Consider the following 20,900-nt stretch of genomic DNA (forward strand, 5'->3'; position numbering starts at 1 on the left):
CAATCTCTAGCCTACATATATGCACTTTTTTAAAATACATTTTGAGACAAGGTCTTGTGTAGCCCATGATAGCCCTTAACTCCCAATCCTCTTGATTCTGTTTCCCAAGTACTAGGATTATAGACATGTGCCACTGTGCCTAATGACTCTAAGGTACCTATAAAGTGACTGAGGTTGGGCAACGTTCTAAACATGTAAGTGCTTCTATCAGACCTAGCATTCTGTTAGTTTATTAACGCAAACAGCAGTAAGAGGGAAGCAGGAATGCTCAAGTTTGCTTCATTATAACAAAATCCTGCTTTAGGGGAAAGGGGCAATTCTTGAATATATCTTAGCTATTCAACTAATTCACGTATTGACTAGTCATTGTGAGTAGAGATAGAATTTCACTGGTGTGTTTCTAAACATGATGGTGAAAAGAGAGTGAATGATTACTCTGACAGAAGGGCCCACAGTCTTTGGGGGCTGACATCCTCCATTATAATCTCATTTCTTTTTGGTTTTTTGGCTGTTTTTTTTCCTCTTTTTTTTTTAGGACAGGATTTCTTTGTATAGCCCTGGCTATCCTGGCACTCACTCTCGACCAGGCTGGCCACAAACTCACAGAGATCCATCTGCCTCTGCTTCCCAGATGCTGGGATTACAGGCGTGCGCCACCACTGCCCAGCTTCTTTTTCATTCAGTGCTCAGGTTTGAACACAGAGTCTGTGTATGTTAGGCAAATGTTCTACTTTTAACCTTTTTTTCAGAATTAAAACAAACTTCAGAGTGCCTAGGCGTCAAAGCACATGTCAAGGTAACTAGGGATGAGCCAGAGTCTATGCTGAACTGTGGAGGTGATTTCATAGTTAGGCTTCTGGGCCACAGGCAGGTTAGTACTTTCCAATCCAAGAAAATCAACATATCTTCTATGCCAAGAAAATGTGGAGGATGGACTGACAAGTTCTCTTGGTGATTTTCCTTTGAACTCACCTCCTCCTAAAATCAGAGTTGCCAATTGCCACTGAAGGACATACTTCAGACACTTGCCGATCCCCACTGGCGTCATGTTAAAAGAACACATTGGATCCCCAGCAATGGTATCTGCTCCCAGCTGTAAAACCACTGCTTTAGGATTGAAGGCCTGGTACACTTCCTTCAGTACACTGGGAAGAAGAAGGACACAAATTATCAGGAAGAGAGCAGCTTTAGTTAGGGCTTTGTAGTAAAGTGTGTTGGAGGGACAGTTGAATTATCGAGTAATTGAAATGTAACCCATCCATCACATCAAACTGTCCACCTTAAAGGATGAACCTGGCTGTATGGGTATTATACTTTAATAAACCTGACTTACAATAACAATTCCCCTACTTCCACCATCACCAACGAACAAATCTGCCCTTTTAATTTCAAAACCTGGACTTCACTGAACACTTGATATCTATTTAACTTTCATAGCCATGGGGCACAGTATACACATTTATTCCATTTTAGAACCTAGAGAAATAAAACACATACATTGAATAGTTATGAAAGTTTCCTTCTGATAATCTTAGATAACAATCACACTTGGAGTTTATCACCTAATTATCAGTGGGGGCAAGAAGCACAAGCCTTGAAAGCCTAGATGGTATCAGGTTACTTTTCATTATGCCAAGGACTTGAGCATTCTGAAATACAGTCCTCCCCAGTGCATATGCAGCCATGGTATTAGAAGAACAGTATCAATTGATGAAAAATTACAATTTGAAAGTACCCCCAAAACAAGTTGTAGTGGGTAATAGGGTAATTTTCAGTAGAATCAATGCTATCAAATCAGCCTAACTGCTATTTGCAGAGAGCATGAAGCCTTACAGATGAAAAGGGAAATGTCAATGTGACAGGTAACCTTAGTCAGGCTTCCAATATTATCATTAATTGAACACTGACAATGTCCAGAATGCATTCCTAGGAATTATACGGTCCTTGCTCTCAAGGGGCTTACAATCTACTTTCCAGACAAAACATATCCCAGTCCTCAAGGGCCAGAGTGACTCTTACAGAGACATATAAACAAGTGCAAATTAACAGACTTCAGAGTTGAGAAAATACAGAGTCAAAAAGTGATCAAAAATGTTGAAGTTAATGACCCTTTCATAATCAACATGTCAAATTACACCAGTGCAGAAAAACAGAAAAATCCCAGATCCTTCTGAGATGGCAAAAGGAATTCAGGAACATAAAACACTGCCCTCTCCAATTCATATGTAACCAGGAATGAAAGGATGGTCACAGAGGCATTCTTTGACTTAGACTATTCTGTTTTGATTTCTCATCACACAGATGAATGCTGAGTGATTGTAAAGATTATAAGAATATTACAAAATTTATGACATATGATCCTTAATGCAAGGATTCTTAGGTCTGTTCTCTCTTTCATGTGCTTATCTCATGGGTGCAGAGGGAAGATAAGCCACGTGAACAGTTTAGGCGACATTTATTGAGCATCTACACAAACAGAGCACCCTATTAACTGCTGCTGGGAGACACAGAGGAAGGCGTGATATCTATTTTAAAAAGGTTTCTAGCAAGTGGGGGGGGCACTAACATTCTTTCCACTCATTCTTTCCTTCACTTAGCACACACTTACTGAGCCCCCACTGTGTGCCCAGAATGGAACTGGACCAGATGCTCCAGGAATCAAGAGGAACCTGGCATGGTCTGTATCATCATGTAGATCAGAATAGAGGGGAATACACAGACTCTGACAATAAATAATTAAAATGCAACGGTCAATGAAGTATCAGAGATGGCATAAGAGAGAAGTGAGCTTCTCCAGGTGGGGTTAGAAAAGGCTCTACAGAGGCTATAAAGGCTCTCTAGGTCCTGAAAGACAAGGAGCAACATACAGGAGCCAACTCTCAAGATGGCTAGGAGGAAACAGTGTACTAATTCCTAGTGAAGATGTGGAGACTAGATCACACATATCTTGTTAGTGGGAATGTAAAATGGTAGAGCCACTCTGGAAAATAATTTAGCAGTTCCTGTCAAAACTAAAAATAGACTTGCCATATGAGCTAGCAATTGCACTCTTGGGCAATTTATTCTAGAAAGTTAAGGCTTATTTTCATGTAGGAACTTGTACATGAATGTGTGTAGCATCTTTACACAAAATAGCTTCAACTGGAAAAAAATCCAAACATACTTTGATGGGTAAATGGTTAAACAAGCCAGCACCCACAGCAGTGGAATACTATTCATCAATATGAAGAAACAAGCCGTTACTATACGCAAAGAATTTGGGAGGATTACAAGGAAAGTATGCTGAGTATATGGCCAATCTTAAAAAATATATACTGTGTGATTCCATTCATATAACATTGTAAAATCATAACTACAGAGGGAAGAGCTTAATCAATGCCAGTAGTAGTTGTCATGTGAGGCTTCATATATGATAAAATTTCATAGATACATACATGAATGTATGCATAATCGGTGGAATGTGAATGAAGTCAACAAACTATACCAAAATAATTTCTTCATTTTGATGATGTTACTGTAATTGTACTAATTGTCACACTAGGTAAAGCTAGAGGACAGTGCCCAGGACTTCCCTTTGTAATCTCCTGTGAATGTGTGATTATTTTAAAATGAAAGTTTTGTGAAAGCCAGTGAGGTAGCCCAGTGGGTAAAGACATGTGCAGCCAAGCCTGATGACCTGAGTTCCATCCCCAGGATCCACATGGTAGGAGAGAACCGACCCCTAAAAGTTGTCCCCTGGCTTCTACAAGCAGCTATGGCACATGTGTGCCCCTCTCCAAAATAAATTAAATAAAATTAATTTAAAAATTTGCTTTTGGCTTTTCGAGACAGGGTTTCTTTGTGTAGCTTTGGAGCCTGTCCTGGAACTCACTCTGTAGACCAGGCTGGCCTCGAACTGACAGAGATCCACCTGCCTCTGCCTCCTGAGTGCTGGGATTAAAGGTGTGTGCCACCACCTCCTGACTAATTAAAAAATTTAAAAGCCTTTTTAAAGCATAGAAGGTAGCAGGTATAAGACCTGAGTTTTATCCCCAGAAATGTTAACATAAAACAAAAAGCAAGGCAGAGAGAGAGAGAGAGAGAGAGAGAGAGAGAGAGAGAGAGAGAGAGTGAGTTAGTTGAAGGCTTGTGGACTAAAGTTAGGGGAGCTTGCTGTGGGGATGGTTATGGAGGAGGGTACTAAAAGGAAAGGTGGTTCAGTGAAGAGAGCACATGTGACATGCAGGCAAGAAATAAAGACAGAAATAAATGAGCCTGACTTTTTATGTAAAATGTGTTTGAAATGTCTCCAACATTATGTGCGTGTATGTACATGTGCAATGTGTATGCTGTGTGTGTTGGGGACACAACTAAAATTTCACCTTCGAGAGGAGTGAACTCTAGTGTAGAATACACTGAAGGCTGATTTTAAAAACATCTACAGGCCACTGACACAAGAAAGACAGGGACTCGAGAAGAACTTCCATGACAGAATTAAGAGAGTAACATGGAGCGATACCCAAGAAAAGAAGATACCTATAATGTTCATGACTGGTAATTAGGAGAGAGGAAGGAAAGGAAGGGAGGTGTTTCTGGAACAGTTGTCTTCATTAGAGCTGTAGGGAAAATGAGTCTTCAGGGAGTTCTCATGAAACGGGCTCTGGATGGGTAGAGAAAACAGTAATCAGAAGCTTGGAAAAAGGTAAGGCATTTTGTACACTGAATACACCTCAGTTCACAGAAAGCTGGATGGTGGACATGGAAAACTACTCAGGTTTTCATTTGATTTGACAGTCAAACGGGGGCCCCTGGAGATCTGGAAGTACTGACCTTGCTAAAAATACTTCTGAGCTCTGATTTTTGATAGTGTGTGTAAGGACAAAACCACAAAGCCTAGCAGCAGAGGGAACGGCACAGGGCCGTTGACACTCTCTAGGCATGAGGACAGTATGAGAGAGAGGCAAGGCTAGGTAAGTCTGGAAAGACTTGAGAGGGAGGGGTAGGCAGGTTGTCGGGGTGGGGGACTCTGAATGGGTGGTGTGTGGAGAAATTACCATTCCCAGTTCATACCCCTCCTCTCGTTGCTTGTTTTTTGATGTGGGAGATATATAAAATTTGTTCCTTCTGGTCTTTTGAGTCATGGTCTCACTATGTAGCCCAGGCTGGTCTAGAACACATGGGAACCTCCCGCTTTAGCTTCTGGGTGTTGAAATTACAGGCCTGAGCCACTAGGCCTGCCTTCATATCTCCACTTTGAAGTCAACATCATCTGCTTATATTAAACAAATACTATTAAAATTCTTGTCTATAGACCTAAGAAATAGTCTTCCCCCTCCATTGAGGATTTTAGCTTCTGGTTCAATTTTTTTTTTTACTTTTATCTTTACTTGCCATTATTCTCTGTGGTCTAGTACTTGTTCGCTGACTTAAATCCAGAGTCAAAACCTATAATTTCCTATATTAGTGATGATAGCATATACTTATAATCCTAGTACACAGGAGGTTGAAGCAAGAAGACTGTCCAGTATTTCAGGCCAGCCTGGGCTACTAGTGAATTAGCTGCAACTACATAGTGAGACCCTGTCTCAACAAAACCAAAGGGGGAAAAAAGAAGCCAGAGGCAAAGACCTGATGGTGTTGATGGTTCAGTAGGGGGTAGAAGACAGGGAAGTACAAAACACTGTTAAGTGCTAAAATGTTTGTCCATCTATCCATTCATCCATCCATCTGTTCATCCATCTGCCCATCAAATGAATGCTAATTGAATGCCTACTATAGGCCAGGCAGGTATAAGGTTGGCAATAGATTTACAGAATTGAAAAAAGAAAACAAAACAAAAAGCACCTGACTTTTCTCCAAGGACTGTCCTAATTCTCCGACATCATCTTTCTTTTTGTTTTCAACAACAGTAGTGTCTATCTGCAATCCACTTTAGTTATTCCTAAGCATGGCCACTTGGGGGGTTTGAAAAGGAAATCCTTGGAACCATTTAATATCTAAGATCCTGAACTCTGAACTATTTTCTCCACTGCAGTTTTCTGACTTGCCATGATCTTACTGTATTTGCCCTCTTCCCATGTGTTTTTAAAGACAGGGTTTCTCTTGTAGACCAGGCTGGTCTCGAACTCACAGAGATCCACCTGCCTCTGCCTCCCGAGAGCTGGGATTAAAGGTGTGAGCCACCACCACCTGGCTTATGCTTGCTCTTTATTCATGTTAAAACTCTGATTGCCTGATCACTTCCTGTTTTCAAGCCACCAGTCCACCTGTTTTCTTCCAAAGGACATAGTCAATGATTTCAAAAACTCTGACAAGCATCTTTAACTCCCTCACAAATGGTCATTTTTGCCTTGCCTACATAAGGCCTTTGAATCAACCACAGTATTCACATTGATTGTCCTCCACTATTATAGTAAGCTGAAAATTCAAAAGAATTGTTTTCACTACAGTTTATGTTTACGACTCCAGACCATCAAATTTCATAAACATTTATTGATTACTAAAGACCACTCAGTTACTGTAACTTGGCAATCCTTTATTTTATTTCCAGTTGATAAACAATTGCATTTCTTTCATCTGTCCTAATAAAACTTACGGCAGGACAGTGAATGTGAGGGTAGCCTGGACTACATGGTAAGAGCCTGTCTCAAAAGGAAAACAAAATAGGATAAAAGGACATTCTTTTTTTCTTGTTTGTTTTTTGAGACAGGGTTTCTCTGTGTAGCTTTACGCCTTTACTAAACTCGCTTTGTAGACCAGGCTGGCCTTGAACTCACAAAGATCCGCCTGCTTCTGCCTCCCGAGTGCTGGGATTAAAGGCGTGCGCCGCCGCCGCCGCCGCCGCCGCCGCCGCCGCCACCCGGTGAAAGGACATTTTTGATATATTTTAAAAAGTCCAACACAAGTTGGGTGTGGTGGTGCTCACTTGTAATCCTAGCACTTGGGAGGCAGAGGCAGGAAGAGCTATGCAAGCGTATACATGGAGCACCGGATCAGTCAGAGCCATATAGGAAGGCCCTGTCTCAAAGCAAAACCATCCCACCCCTCAAATACCAAACACAAAAAGCCCTCCTCAACTCCACTTCCTCCCCATGGGCAACTAACTGCTGATAAAATGTTTGAGGTGAATCTTTAAAACTCAACTCTTTTCTGCCTCATACTTGAGGTAAGTGGTCGAGGCTCTGTGTAGTGAGTACATTCCCATACTTCTTGTCTCTACCTGAAAATGTCTTCCATTAGATTCCTTCTCCACAAGGCTGTCTTCTCTGGGCTCTAGCTTCTCTTTCCTGTTGCTCTTTCTCTCATGTTCTATGCCTGTACCTCAAAGGATTCACTTTCTTTGGTTAACAAATAGCCTGTATCTCTTCCTCCTTATCTGCACTGCCAAAGTTTTATCAATATCAGGGCCCCCTATACGTCTTCTCGGGGACAGAGCTGACTTTCTCTGTCGGCCTTGGAAACTTCTTCAAAGCATCTGGCAGCTGGTTCTACTCAAAAGGTTCTCCAGTTGCTCAGCAGTGTGTAGTGCTACAGTAACGGGCTAAGGAAACAGGGTGAGCATGAGAACCTGCTGTAGGTCCCCAGAACTCAGGAAAAAGCCAGTACCAGGGCAGCAGAAATGGGAGGATCCCTGGAGCTTGCTGGCCAGCAAGCCTTGCTTCATTTGCAATCTACAGGTTCACTGAGAACCTGTCTCAAAAACACAAGGGCTCATGAGAAACCAGAGGTTGACCTCTAGTGTACACACACACACACACACACACACACACACACACACACACACACACCCCTGTATACATATAACATGCACACACACAAAGTATATTTGAAACAACTGATATTTTCATATCATACAATTCCTCCATTTTTAAAGTGTACAATTTTTGTTTAGTTTTTTAATGTAGCCACAGAATTGCGTAGCCATAACTACAAACACTTTAGGACTTTTTCATCATGCCCTGATGAAACCTTATGACCACAGTCACTACTCATTCTACCACACTGCAAACCACAAACCTGGGAAAGCATTGGTCTACTTTCTATTTTTATAAATTTATCTAATTTTGCCCTTATACAAGTAGAATCATAAAATGTGGTCTTTTGTGTTTAGATTCTTTAGCATAGTGTTTTCAAGGTTCATCTGTGTTATCATGTGAACTAGTATATTAGTCTCTTTGTTGGGGATTATTGACATAGGGTCTTCATTCCTTTTTATGTACAAATATTTCCTTGTGTGCTTCTCTATTCATGAATTAATAGATATCTGGATAATTTCTGCTCTTTGGTTAATATGAATAATGCTACTATTGGCATTCATGCTTAGATTTTTTTGTGGACACATTTTTAATTCTCGTGTGTGTGTGTGTGTGTGTGTGTGTGTGTGTGTGTGTGTGTGTGTGTGTGTATCTACTGGGTCATGTGATAACTCTATGTCTAAGCATTTGAGAAATGCCAGACTTTTTTCCATAGTGGCTGCATCATTTTACATTTCCACCAGCAGTGTTTGAGCGTTCAAATATCTTTACAGTCTTGTCAACACTTGTTTTCTGTCTTGGTTTATTTTAAATTAAAATAGCTATCCATTCTTTTCAAGAACAAAATTTTTTTAAAGAAATAAATACTTAAGAATACTTATTTGCATTTCATGTACATTGTTCTTATGCTTTGTTTTAATTTATTTACTATAAGATTCTCTTCAAAACTTACTTTTCTTTTAATTTTTTTATTATTTATTGAGATGATATGATTACATCATTTCCCTCTTCCCTTTTGTGCCTCCAAACCCTCTTTGTTCTCTATCAAATTCATGGCTTCTTTTTTCATGAAGTGTTGTTACATGCGTATATGTATATACATACATACATATATATATATAATTAAATACATACATACAACCTTAATGGGTAAGATATACTATCTCATTTTATTAACCCCAGAGGCCTCAGGCCTCCTGCCTAAGCTCTGCCACAGAGCTAAAGCCCTTTCTTTCACTGTGGCCTCCATTTGTAATGAATTCCTGGATGACTAATGAAGTTGAGTATCTATTTATGTGTTTATCAGCCATGTGGACATCTTTTTTTTTTTTTTTTTTTGAGCTGAGGATCGAACCCAGGGCTTTGCGCTTGCTAGGCAAGCGTTCTACCATTGAGCTAAATCCCCAACCCCCCATGTGGACATCTTTAAAGTAGTGTTTATTCCAGTCCTTTGCCCATTTTTAAACTGGGTTGACTTTTTACCACTGAGTTGTAATAAATCCTAATATATACCAGTCCGTTATTAGTGCCATGGCTCACAAGTATTCACTCTTATTCTGTGGGTTACCTTTGCACTTTATTGATAGTATCACTTGAAGTACAAATTTGACCTGAAAACACACATACAAGTAAATTACACAGACTGAACAGGCTTTATTAGGAATATATATGTATACACTTGGACATACATGCATGTACTAACAATTAGTGAAAGAGAGCAAGGGGAGGTGTACTGAGGGCTGGGAGGAGGAAAGGGAAGGGAGTAGTGTTGTAATTACATTAGAATCTCAAAAAAGAAAAGACTTTTCACTTTCTTTCTTTCTTTTTCTTTTTTCTTTTTGTGTGTGTGTGGAGCTGAGGACCGAACCCAGGGCCTTGTGCTTGCTAGGCAAGTGCTCTACCACTGAGCTCAATCCCCAACCCGAGTTTTAACTTTTGACAGTCTGTTTTACCCATTTTTGCTGCTGTTGCTTGTGGTTTTGGTGTCGTATCTAAGAACACACCCCTTCATCCAAGGTCATCATCTCTGTTCTATTCTAACAGTTTTATATCTAAGGCAGCTGTAAACAGCTGGTGTAAAGATACAGCTTTGCTGTTTTCCATGTAGCTACCCAGTTGTCCCATTCAGCGGTCTGTGAATGCGCAGGTTAAATTCGTCAGTCCCGTCTCTCACTCTCATTGCACGCTTGAAGCCAGTCTTCTGACCCACGGTGCGTCCACCCATAGCTTCCTCACAACTTGCCCTGCCTCACTTCTCTTTCCTGTCCATTCCTTCACGCAAACCACCAGTAAGTTAATTTTCCTTAGGGAAATTTTGACCAACTCATTTGCCCTCTCCCCAAATCCTTCACTCCATTTTAGGTGATGATTCAGAGTCCATCCTGCTCTACCTCTGGCTTACTTTTCAAATCCTATTACTCAATAACCCCTTGACCTATGACATGTCATCCCACAGGCAAACTGGTTACCTCACTCACTTTGCATCTTCACCTAAGTCGGCCTTTTGTCCCATGCTGAACTGTGGCTAAAAGTCCCCTTTTCCCGTGCCTACATTATAGTCATAGTCATTCTTTCAAGAATATCCCAAATTCCATCTCCTGCATGAATGGAGAAAATGCTAGCAGCTAACATTTTTTAAAGACTTTACGCAGAGCAGAGCACTGTGCTATGCACATGATAACGTATTTAACCCTCATAACAATTCTAAGGCACATATTTTCTAGATGGGGAAACTGTGGCACGGCGAAGTTCAGAAGTCCATACAGTATCATACTTCTCTTAAGTGGCAGAGCTCCAGCCTGGTACCAGAGTGGAACCTCTAAATTATTACACTCAACGTGCTCCATGACTTCCTGCACTGTACAGCGTACAGATATGTCGCCCACCTTGTTTCATATAACAGAATATTATTTTTGCATACTACTTTTCTCAAGTAGACTCTGGTTTTATTATTTCCTCACTTTAATACCTTCGCTGCTTTGCCTAATGCTTACAGAACATGGTGGCACGAATTTTTCAAGCTAGGAATGTGAGCTCCTCCATGTCGCAGTTCCAACCCTCTTTTCCCGTCTTTGTGACTTCTGCCTCTCATTCACTTCACAGTCCGGCCAAACTGAACCACTGCTATTCTCCGTACACAACACGCCTTCTTCCCACTCTGACCTTACTGCTCCCTCTCTACAGAACATCCTCCCCGACAATTTGTGTATATTCAAACTTGACCCAGATTTTATAAATATGCATACACATTTGCACACTTTGTAAAGACAGAGTAGTTAGGTACCCTTTAGAACCCAGATCAAATGTTACCTCCTTAATTAAGCCTTTTTCTGAAGTATTTATTTCCTTTGAATGCCCACAGCATCCTAAATTTTATGGTTCTTGCAACTTCCCATGTTTTATTTTATTCAAATGTGTGTGAATATGAAAATCAATCTCTATCTAACATTTTTAAATTTCCCCTAACTTCCTTGAACATAGAATCAATACTTTAGACATAGTAGGTATTCAATAAATAGTCATTAAATGAAGAAGTGAATGAAATGCCACCATAGACCGCTTTTGGGAGACCTTTCCTAACGGCTGTAACAGTGCTACACTGTAAATCATTAATTTTAGGTTTTTATGAAACTATAAAAATCTCTTCCTCAGAAAGGAGGGGGAAGACAGGCATCTCATTACACTACATTAGTAACTTCCTTATAAACACACAAGACATTCATTTGAAATGCAGTTTTCTTGATGAGAAACCTGATCCCCCAGTTTTCAGTCTGGTTTTCAGAGGGGGCTATGCAAATGAGGAGAAGCAGGCACAGAAACTTCAGCAGCCTAAACCTGGGGGAGGGTGTTGGAGCCTGAGCAGGAAAAAAGCTAGGGTTGATGACAGGCATGATACTTTGAGGTAAAAGAAAAGCCCCTGAAGCTTCGAGACATTCACCCACAGCTTCTGCTGCTCTGCACCCTTGACATCATTCACTGGTGGCATATTCATTTCCAGCACTGGGGGGGGGGGATGAAATGAGTGCCGGTGGTGGTGTTGGGGGAGAGAGCATGTAGTTATTATTGGTTTGTTAAGGAATTATGAATGTAAAAGTCTCACCTCTAGGCAGTGGGATCCCAAACTGACTGTACAAGTCAGGATCATGGCTGGTGGCAGAACATGGTAGCCCTAACTTGTCTGCCTAGCCAGGCCTGTGATAGAGACAGGCTGCCAGCAGGTCCCATTTCCTGACTTTCTAGTTTATACCTCAGCTCAGTCAGGCAAGCATCTCTCACGTTTTCTACCAAATACTATCAACACCTTCTAGAGCAGCGGTTCTCAAAGGACCTCTTCACTGGGGTTGCATATCGGATATCCTGCATATCAGATATTTACGATTCATAGCTAGCAAAATGGCAGTTATGGAGCAGCAATGAAAATAATGTTGTGGTTGCCGGTCACCACAACATGAAGAACTGTATTAAAGGGTCACAGCATTAGGAAGGTTGAGATCCACTGCTCTAGAGGGTCCCTCACTAGAAATGAAAAAAAGGGGGGGGGGAGAAACTTAAAAGTTGACAAACCTCTTAGTGGGCCACAGCGGGAGAGTATTACTAATGCTTTGAGCTTCCCCAGTCAGCCTGAGGGAAGTTCTTGCCAGCAGCCAAGGGCCTCTCTAAGATATAAATACTAAACTCACTGCATTTAATGGGATTCACAAGAGGGCTGTGTGAAGGACCCAAAGAATCACTCATCAGTCCCAAATAGCAGGCCAGTCCACCTTTCTTCCGTGTGTGTGTTTTCTACATTCTTTCAACCCTCTATCATCAGCTCAGGTACTGCTGACTCATTCTGCAAAGACTCGAAGCTGTCAGGGGAGTCAGCATATGGCAAACGCCTCAGTGATTTCAGATCTATTACAAATAGTTGTGGGATGATGGGATGGCAGTGGGGCTCCCTGCAGCGAAGATGACGTGTCATTTCATTGGGGGCCATGCCTGCCTCTTGGACACATCCAGAAGGCATTTAATTTCCGATGATTTCTCTCTCTGCTTTTAGCGTCAGGCAAGCTATACTGGTTCCTCAGACATCTAAAACAGCCATACCTATGAAATAAAAACCAAACCTTAAACTCCCCAAGCCCACCCACCAACCAACAACCTCACATAACTTTTGTCCTTTTAATTTTCATGATGTCCTTTTGTAGTACTTGAAAGGGCTATCTTTTCTCTCATTGCCGAACCATTACAGAAAAACATAGATAGATTCTAACTGGTATCTCTTTCTAGCTGGCCTTGTACTAAGTAATTCTACTCATTAAATATATTTCACCTTGGCAACAGAAAGGCCTGCACTCTTTTTAGTGTGTTATTACTTATCTCTTGCTGTCCCTCTTGGAAGGAAGCCGCTCTCATTCACACAAGGGAAAGTGAGTCATACAGAATTAAAGGACCTACCAGTGGCCCAGAGTGTATCGTAGAGCTAGAATTAGTATACAAATTCCACTTCCATTCCAGTGGTATCATCACTAAGTCCCATGGCTCTAAGACTCTTTTCATTCTGAAAGGCCAGACCCCCCAGCGAGCAGGGTATATATTATCTGGGCAGGTGGTGGGCTGGGCAGAGAGGCAGGTCTGGAAGAAGATCGAAAGGATATGACTCCGAAGGCTCACTGTGTTAATGGCCTTTATGTGATCTGGGATAGGTCATTTCACGGCTCTGAAACCACCAGGAGTGCTCACAGTGCAAATTACATTTGGCTTTGTGTCATATTGTTGGAGCATGCCGCCTCAGTCCCCCTTTGTAACCTCCACAGCATGCAGTTCAGGGAGAACACTGGCACAGAGTTGGAAGAGTCTGGATCCAGTGTGTGCATGGTGAGCTGTACAGACAGCTTTGCTTTTTGAACCCTGTTTTTCTTCTCTATAAAACAAGAATAATATTCTCCCTCTCCCAGGTTATTGTGGAGATTAAATGATACAACATTTGTGAATGTCTTCTCCCAGTGCCAGGCACATTGTAAGCACTGCATAACGCGGAATGTTAAATGAATGGCCTTAAGTCAGGCCCTTCGAGTGCTATGTTAATTCTTAAAGCCCACTAGGATACTGTCGAGTTCAGCACAGCACACCATAGCAGCGACTTCCTGAGTAGTACTCTAATGGTCCCCAAAGGCAGAGAGAAATTTCATAGTGTCACTGCCTGGTTATACCTGTTCTGGGAATACAGTAATTCATTTTCCAGTGCTGCCAATCTATTACCTTTCACCAAACACAAAACTCACTTGAAGAGGGGGCAGAAACACAAGTGCCTTTCTGTTACATAGAGGTTGGAAGAATATAGTATTAAAATTGAAACCAACTTCTCTGATTTCTTAGGCAAAAAATCAGATTGGAAGCCAAAGAGCTATTTGGCCTTTGCAGACCCTGGATAGTGATGCCCTTGGGGGAAAGGGGAGCGCTGGAGCTGTTCCAAACTGTAGTTGCAACATCACTGTGTGTATTTACTGCTCATGCTTATGCACGCCACACTTGTTTCTACTCTCTAGCTAAGCCTTGAAGAATTCACAATTTACCCAGAGCACAGTTTAATTCGGGGAGGGTAAAATATAGGCAGATAGCTCTGCTTCTCATTTCCTAATCATATTTCTGCCTATCCTATAAAACCTCGTTTTCAATGCAATTGCACAGCTTTTTAAACTTATGTGGACAATAATGACTTGTTAACAATAAACATGCCCCTAGCCCTCCCTTCACCTTTTTTTTTTTTCTTTTTTTACTCAGGAGGGCCTCACTAAGATTCAAAGCCAAAATCCTGCCATATAGTTAGCACCTGATACAGCTCATCACAATATAATATCTTCTCCCAGATGATTGGAAGTCTGTGCAATGCTGTCACACAATGAGGTGTGCAAGAAAAAGTTTGGGGATTGGTTTTCATCATTACCTTGATATTGCATGGTTTTTGCGGGACTTAAAAAGAAATGCATTTTTATTACTTTTAAGTACTGCACATTGAGTAACTCCAACTTATCATATTTTGGCGGTTATTTTTCTCGGGCAGGATGTATTTTAAACATGTCTATGTTGGAGAGTCTGGTGGATCATTTAGGATCAGTGTCCTGTTGCTTGATGAAATCCAGATCACTTCAATGAAATCCAGATGGGGAAACGGGGTCTCTGGCAATGGCTGCCAGATCTTCTCCATATGAAATCTCTCTAGTCTGTATGCAAATTCAAAACTCCATATCCTGGAAATCCCAAACCAATCAAGTGGCGCTCAGCTTCTTAGTTACTGGACTAAACACAGGGAAGCGATTCATTCTTCCCTGAGGAAATAAGCATTTCTTACATACATCTATCTTGGCACAAAAAGGGCTGGCTAAGCAAATTAATAGTGTAAACAGGATTGCACTGGGGAATGTTTGTCCTACTTAGGAGAATAAACTTTTTATGCACTTTGTGCACATCCACTTACATACAAATAATTGATATGCTAATTACAAATGATTCTTAAAGCCCCTTCCCTGAGGTGCTGTTCTGTGCTGTTAGTCTATTTTGAATTACTAGCATGTCCAATACTTGAAAGTAATAAAAATGCATTTAAAATATTCCATGATTCAGACTGGCTTTCCTCTAATTAGGTTGAGTTAGTGAGGCTTGCCTATATTTAAATAGGATAGATATTTTTTTACTTCACCCCTCATACATTTAAGATGCCCCCAGTCCCTCCCCATTTCTCCTTCTCCTCAGGATTCTCCTGCATGGAGCTGGCACACACAAACTCCTTCACCCCAAGCTCCCCCAGCATCTCCAGGCAAACACTGCCCTTTCTCTCGGCTACTCTCCTAACCCCCAAGCCCATTCACTTGCTAACTTGGCGGCTGAGTTGACAGAGCTTTTCTTTTAAATACCAGTGGCTGTGGCTCTTTCCTGATAGCATACTTGGCAACAGTGCACGCAGACTAAGATACGCCCAAACTCAGCAGCAGGCTTCTTCATCAGGTAGTAGAATCTAGCTTTAACTGAACCTCTGTATGGTCCCAGTCAACATAAGCCAGTTAAGACAGCTCACGTGTCCAAGTAGCTGCTAGGCATAGGGCAGTATTAGGTGCAGTCATTCCAAGCCGTACTATTAATGTACAGTCTAAACAGCTCTCCAAGGCAGGTCTCAAGGGGTGGGGCATCAGCCAAGGACTAAGGGAGGGTAGAACCACAGTACAAGTAGGAGGCACGTGTTGATGGAGCAGTGTGAATTTTGACGTTACAACATCCCACTGAGCACAGAGAGAGTCATGTTCGGGATCCTTTTCAAGAGCAACCCTGTGTTAAAGAGTATGAGTATCAAGATTCCATTTAGGACAAGGTCTTCCTGACTCTGGGTCGTTTCAGAATATGTTCTAGCATCAGAACCTATTAAACTGCTGCCAGGAGCAGGAATCAGTCATCACTAAGAAGAGAACAGGGAAAATGCGTAGCACAGTGAACCCCCCCCCACCCCCGAATTCTAGAACATTGTCCTCTTTGACTTAAATGGGAAAAAAAATCACCTATGAAGACTTCTGTGCTTCACAGGGTGGGATAGGCTACTTGGTGAAATTTGGATGAGAAGAGAAGGAAGTGAAAATTGCATTGCCTCTCTAACCACAGGCCTTTCAGGCCCTAAGGACTAGGTGAAAGAAAATACCAGTTCTCACTACAGCCTCAGACAAGTCTTCCAGACATGCACAGTTAGCTTATTGGCTCAGGACAACTCAGATAATGAAGCACAGGATCCCTCCTTCCAAATTATCCTGCATTGTGAGGCTCTTAAAGCCTTTTGAATTTAATATTTTAAAAGACACATCAAACCAGGAAGAATAAATGAACAGCCCACTTTGGCCTCCTTTCCACCTGTGGCTAACATTCTCAGTGAATTTAATTAGTGTCTGACTCATCTATTTTCCAGAAACAATAGGCAATTTTACATCTGCTACATTACAGAGAGGCAGGATAGAAGTTTATCAAATTGAACAAAAGCATGTAATAAAAATACCTTACTTACAGAGGGCCAAGTTCCAGATGCAAGGCTTCCAGAATGAACTGGCAGTTTTTGTTACCTTTATCACTGGACCAAAGTGACTAGTGATTATCCAGGCAGTGTAGCTGTGACCCAAATGACGAGAGAGGTAGGATAATTGTGTGATGAGTTTCTGCCAGTTCTCCCATTGTAATGAAAATGGAGATGAAGATGGAAGGAAGTCTATGTAATTATTTGTACTCAAATACAAATTTGAGAGAGTTCATCCCTTTTCATCCGACTAAAGAGAATTGAAAAAATTCGTGCTGCTTCAAAGATTTAAGTGTGAATATCTGTGTGATATACTGCTGTTGCCACATCATGACACCCAAAGGAGTAAATTATAATTGCTGGGCTCTTTTCACTGTGGATCTACCTGTTTCTAAATTTCAGTGATACAGAGGGCCAAGTGCCACATGCAAATCCAAGTGGAAGGTAATTTCTAGAAAAACCTATCATCATTAAAACATCTCTTCTTTAAATATTAACATTAAAAGTCAACATCACAAGGCAACACTTCTGTTAAATCTCCCTTAGAGATGTCTTTTGAGTCTCTCATTTTATTCAGGAGGTTACTGATGGAGTAGTTTGGAGTGTGGATGGAGACTCTCTACTCCATATGCATATGGCCTCCTGCCAGGACCAAGAGGTACCAGAGGTTTTGTCATACAATGCAAAGAAGTAAACAATCTTTCACAATACTAGTCTAAAAAAGGCACATGAAAAGGATGTACTTCCCTAGGAAGAGCTCTCTAAAATGCCAGATGACACCATTCACCTTCTACAGTAGGAAGGCAGAAAATGCAGGGACAGGAGAACTCAGACTCTCTGTGTTCAAGCTTTCATCAAGAATTACATGGGCTGGAGAGATGGTGCAGAGGTTAAGAGCTCTGACTGCGCTTCCAGAGGTCCTGAGTTCAATTCCCAGCAACCACATGGTGGCTCACAACCATCTATAATGAGATCTGGTGCCCTCTTCTGTATACATAAGAATAAATAAATCTTAAAAAATCCTCTGAAGAATTACATATCTAAGATGTAAATTTGGGGACAGTTATTCTTGTTTTCTGTCCATAAAGTTACAAATTAAATCTTGAAGAGTCTTTTCTGGCAAAAATCTCAGCTGCACATTCATACACACAACAGACTGTGTAGTGGAGATGTCATGTGATTCATTTGCATTAAAGATAATGGTTTATCTTTTAAATGTTTTTCTCCAATCTCCTACAGTAAAGTTTTCTATCCCAATCTTAGGGATGGTATCTTTTCGATGCTTGTAACAATTAAATTTCATACTTCATGAGATACTTTAGAGACAACATAGTCAATGGCTAGGGAAAGACAGGTTCAAAGTCTGGCTTTATCACTTACTGGATATATGTGACCTTGGAGAAGTCAATACTTTCTCTAATTTCCTTCCTTATAACTTGAGAAGAATCATATGCGCCTTTTTTATAGAGTGTAGAGGGTTGCAAAGATCAAGTGATACAATGCATACTTTTTAGAGCTACTCCTGTTCCAGTTAAAAGCCCTGCTAGAAACCAAGCTACAGGCTGCAAAGTTATTTCCTGTCCCAGTGCCTAGTGTAGTATCTGTTAGACAGTAGATGATCCATTTTTGTAGAGTGAATGAATAAAATGATTTTTTTTTTCATATTTAAACATGCACGCATACCCAGAATAGAATACATGTCAGATGTTTAGCACAGCACCTGTACGCACAGGTAGCGTCTCCCCTCACCCCACCATCCTCCTTCATGTTAACTAATGTTTCATAAACAATATACAGTGAGAAGCTGCTCAGTTCTTTTGCAGGAAGGTCAGAGAGGCTTTGGAGAGGTAAATTTTGGTCCCAGACTCACAGGTGCACTTAAAACACCAAGGACTTCCAGTTCCGAGGTGATGCTACAGTGACAGGACAAGTCTTATGCTATAAAGACACCCTGTAAAGACACTGTTTTAGGTTTAAATGAATCCCCAGGGGAGTCTTGGCCCTGGAGGAGATGGGAATAGAGGGGAGGGGATGGGGGAAGGTGGGGGTAGGGGCGGGAGGGGGAGGACAGGGGAACCCATGGCTGATGTGTGGAATTAAAACACAAATATAATAATAATAAAAGAAAAAATAAATAAAATAAATAAAGAACGAAAGCTAAGATAGTTAAGTCTCAGTTGGACTAACAATAGATTCTGCAGCCAATCTCAGAGTAATGGGTAAGGTTGTATGAGATTCTGGCTATATGTGTAGTATGATGAACCATCTTATCATGCAATTATCTTGGAGAGTTTTCAGTCCAAGGTTGATCATTGAGTAATGTTTGTGAATACCATGGCATCATTCTGGACTGGGTAGAGTTGTTGTTGTATGGCCCTATCTTCTTTCTGGAGACTTCAGAGATTGCTATTGGAAAAACTTATTTTTTTTTTTTTACTGTAAAAAACTTGAACATTATTAATATCAAAATAGAAAGTTTGAATTTAAAGATGACATGACATATAAGAAAGGATTCCAAGAAATCAAGAATAAACATGGAGAGAATTAAAAAAAAAAAAGACACTGTTTTAAGAGTCAATGGTGTCTGTGTTTTTCCCATTCTTTGTTGGACGTGAGTGATGTTGAGTATAAATGTGCAAAACATTCCACTAAGGAATAAAAGCTTAGGATTAAATACGGTATTCTTTTACTGACCCTGCTGTTGGTCTGAAGAACAAGTATTCTCTAGGTTGGCTACTCTGTATAGCCCAGTAACAGGACCACAAATGTTCTTGAAAGGCAGGTGATAGGCTTTAAAAAGTAATTTGATTTCCCAACACTGCAAAAAAGTTTACATTAAAATAGAAAATTGTAGTTTTCTTTTATAAATGGAAAGAGGCAAAAACACTAAGTTGAGGTAGCCTGGAAAGATGGCACCCATGTCAAACACATCCTAACTACCTATAACTCCAGCTCCAGGGTATTGAACATCTTCTGGCCTCCACAAGGACCCGCAGTCATATGCACATACCCACACATATGCATATGCATAATTAGAAATAAAAATAAATCTTTAAAAGAGATTAAGAGTTTAAAGATTCATTTAGTCTTTGAGTGATTGAATTTTTCTTTAGTTCGATGGTCTTTAATTGAAACCAAAAGTTTACTTCAGTTTTGAGCTATATAATATATGCCACAGGACACAGGTGAATAGTAGTCCAAGGACCAACTATGGGTAGATTTTTATTTTAATGAATAACATACAAATCATAGTTCACTAGAATAAGAATATTTCTTAGGATAGGTTGATATTTCTTAGCAAAATCTTCATATATGGATATAGACTGCTACTGAGTGAGAGCTCCAGTTTAACAGAATCTTTCCTAAGTCCTCAATGGAGAATCTGTTCAACAGTGTCTCCTTTGGATAATATATTATACAGTGTCTTTATTATCTCAAAGCTGGGCAGTTGAATATTCTTTTTTTTAAAGATTTATTTATTTATTTTATATAGTGTTTTGTCTTCATGCATGCCTGCATGCCAGAGGAGGGCATCAGATCTTATTACAGGTGGTTGCGAGCCACCATGTGGGTGCTGGGAATTGAACTCAGGACCTCTGGAAGAACAACCAGTGCTCTTAACCTCTGAGTCATCTCTCCAGCCCCACAGTTGAATAGTCTTAGTAAAACAATTCTTTTCTTTGAGACAGGATCTCACATAGTCCAGGATGGCCTCAAACTCCCTATGTAGTGAAAGATAATTTGAATTCCTTATCCTCACATTCCTACATCCTAAGGGCTGGGATTACAGACATGTGCCACCATGCCTACTTTATGCATTGCTGGAGATGAAATCCAAGGCTTCATGAATGCAGGCGGGCAAGTACTGCCAACTGACCTTTATCTATAGCCCTAAAATTGTGACATTTTTCAAAACGTTTTACTGTCAACTTCAGTACATGTACCCACACACATTATAAATGTCTTGTATATAGCTTTCGTATTAGACAAGCAGTAAAGAGCAATTGCTGGTTGTTAGGAGTGCAAAATGATAGTTAGGATACAAACTAAGAAATACTAGCATGACTCTGAATTTATTCATGCATATGTCAGCATATGACATGGCATTTCACAGTAGGCAGGCAGTTGGCTCATCTTGC

At 40.7% G+C, this 20,900-nt stretch overlaps 1 protein-coding gene across 3 annotated transcripts in view; it reads right to left on the minus strand.

Moving 5' to 3' along the window:
* Positions 1-20,900, minus strand: part of Hdac8 (histone deacetylase 8) — a 219,949-nt gene that overhangs the window by 118,557 nt on the left and 80,492 nt on the right. Inside the window, exons 8-9 of one of the 3 annotated variants that reach the window (XR_004943719.1) lie at positions 4,516-4,639; positions 1,093-1,145 (exon numbers count right to left, since the gene is read on the minus strand). The exons of 1 other annotated variant lie outside the window; for it this stretch is intronic. Coding sequence is in view for 1 of the 2 variants with exons in the window: in XM_036175201.1 (XP_036031094.1) it covers positions 973-1,145 (173 nt within the window). In the remaining variant the exon portion in view is untranslated. Of the gene's footprint in view, positions 1-972; positions 1,146-4,515; positions 4,640-20,900 lie in introns of those variants that run through there. One more of the 3 variants, XM_036175201.1, reaches the window with a different exon arrangement.

Source organism: Onychomys torridus, chromosome X, assembly GCF_903995425.1.
Source record: "Onychomys torridus chromosome X, mOncTor1.1, whole genome shotgun sequence".
NCBI classification, from domain to species: Eukaryota; Metazoa; Chordata; class Mammalia; order Rodentia; family Cricetidae; genus Onychomys; species Onychomys torridus.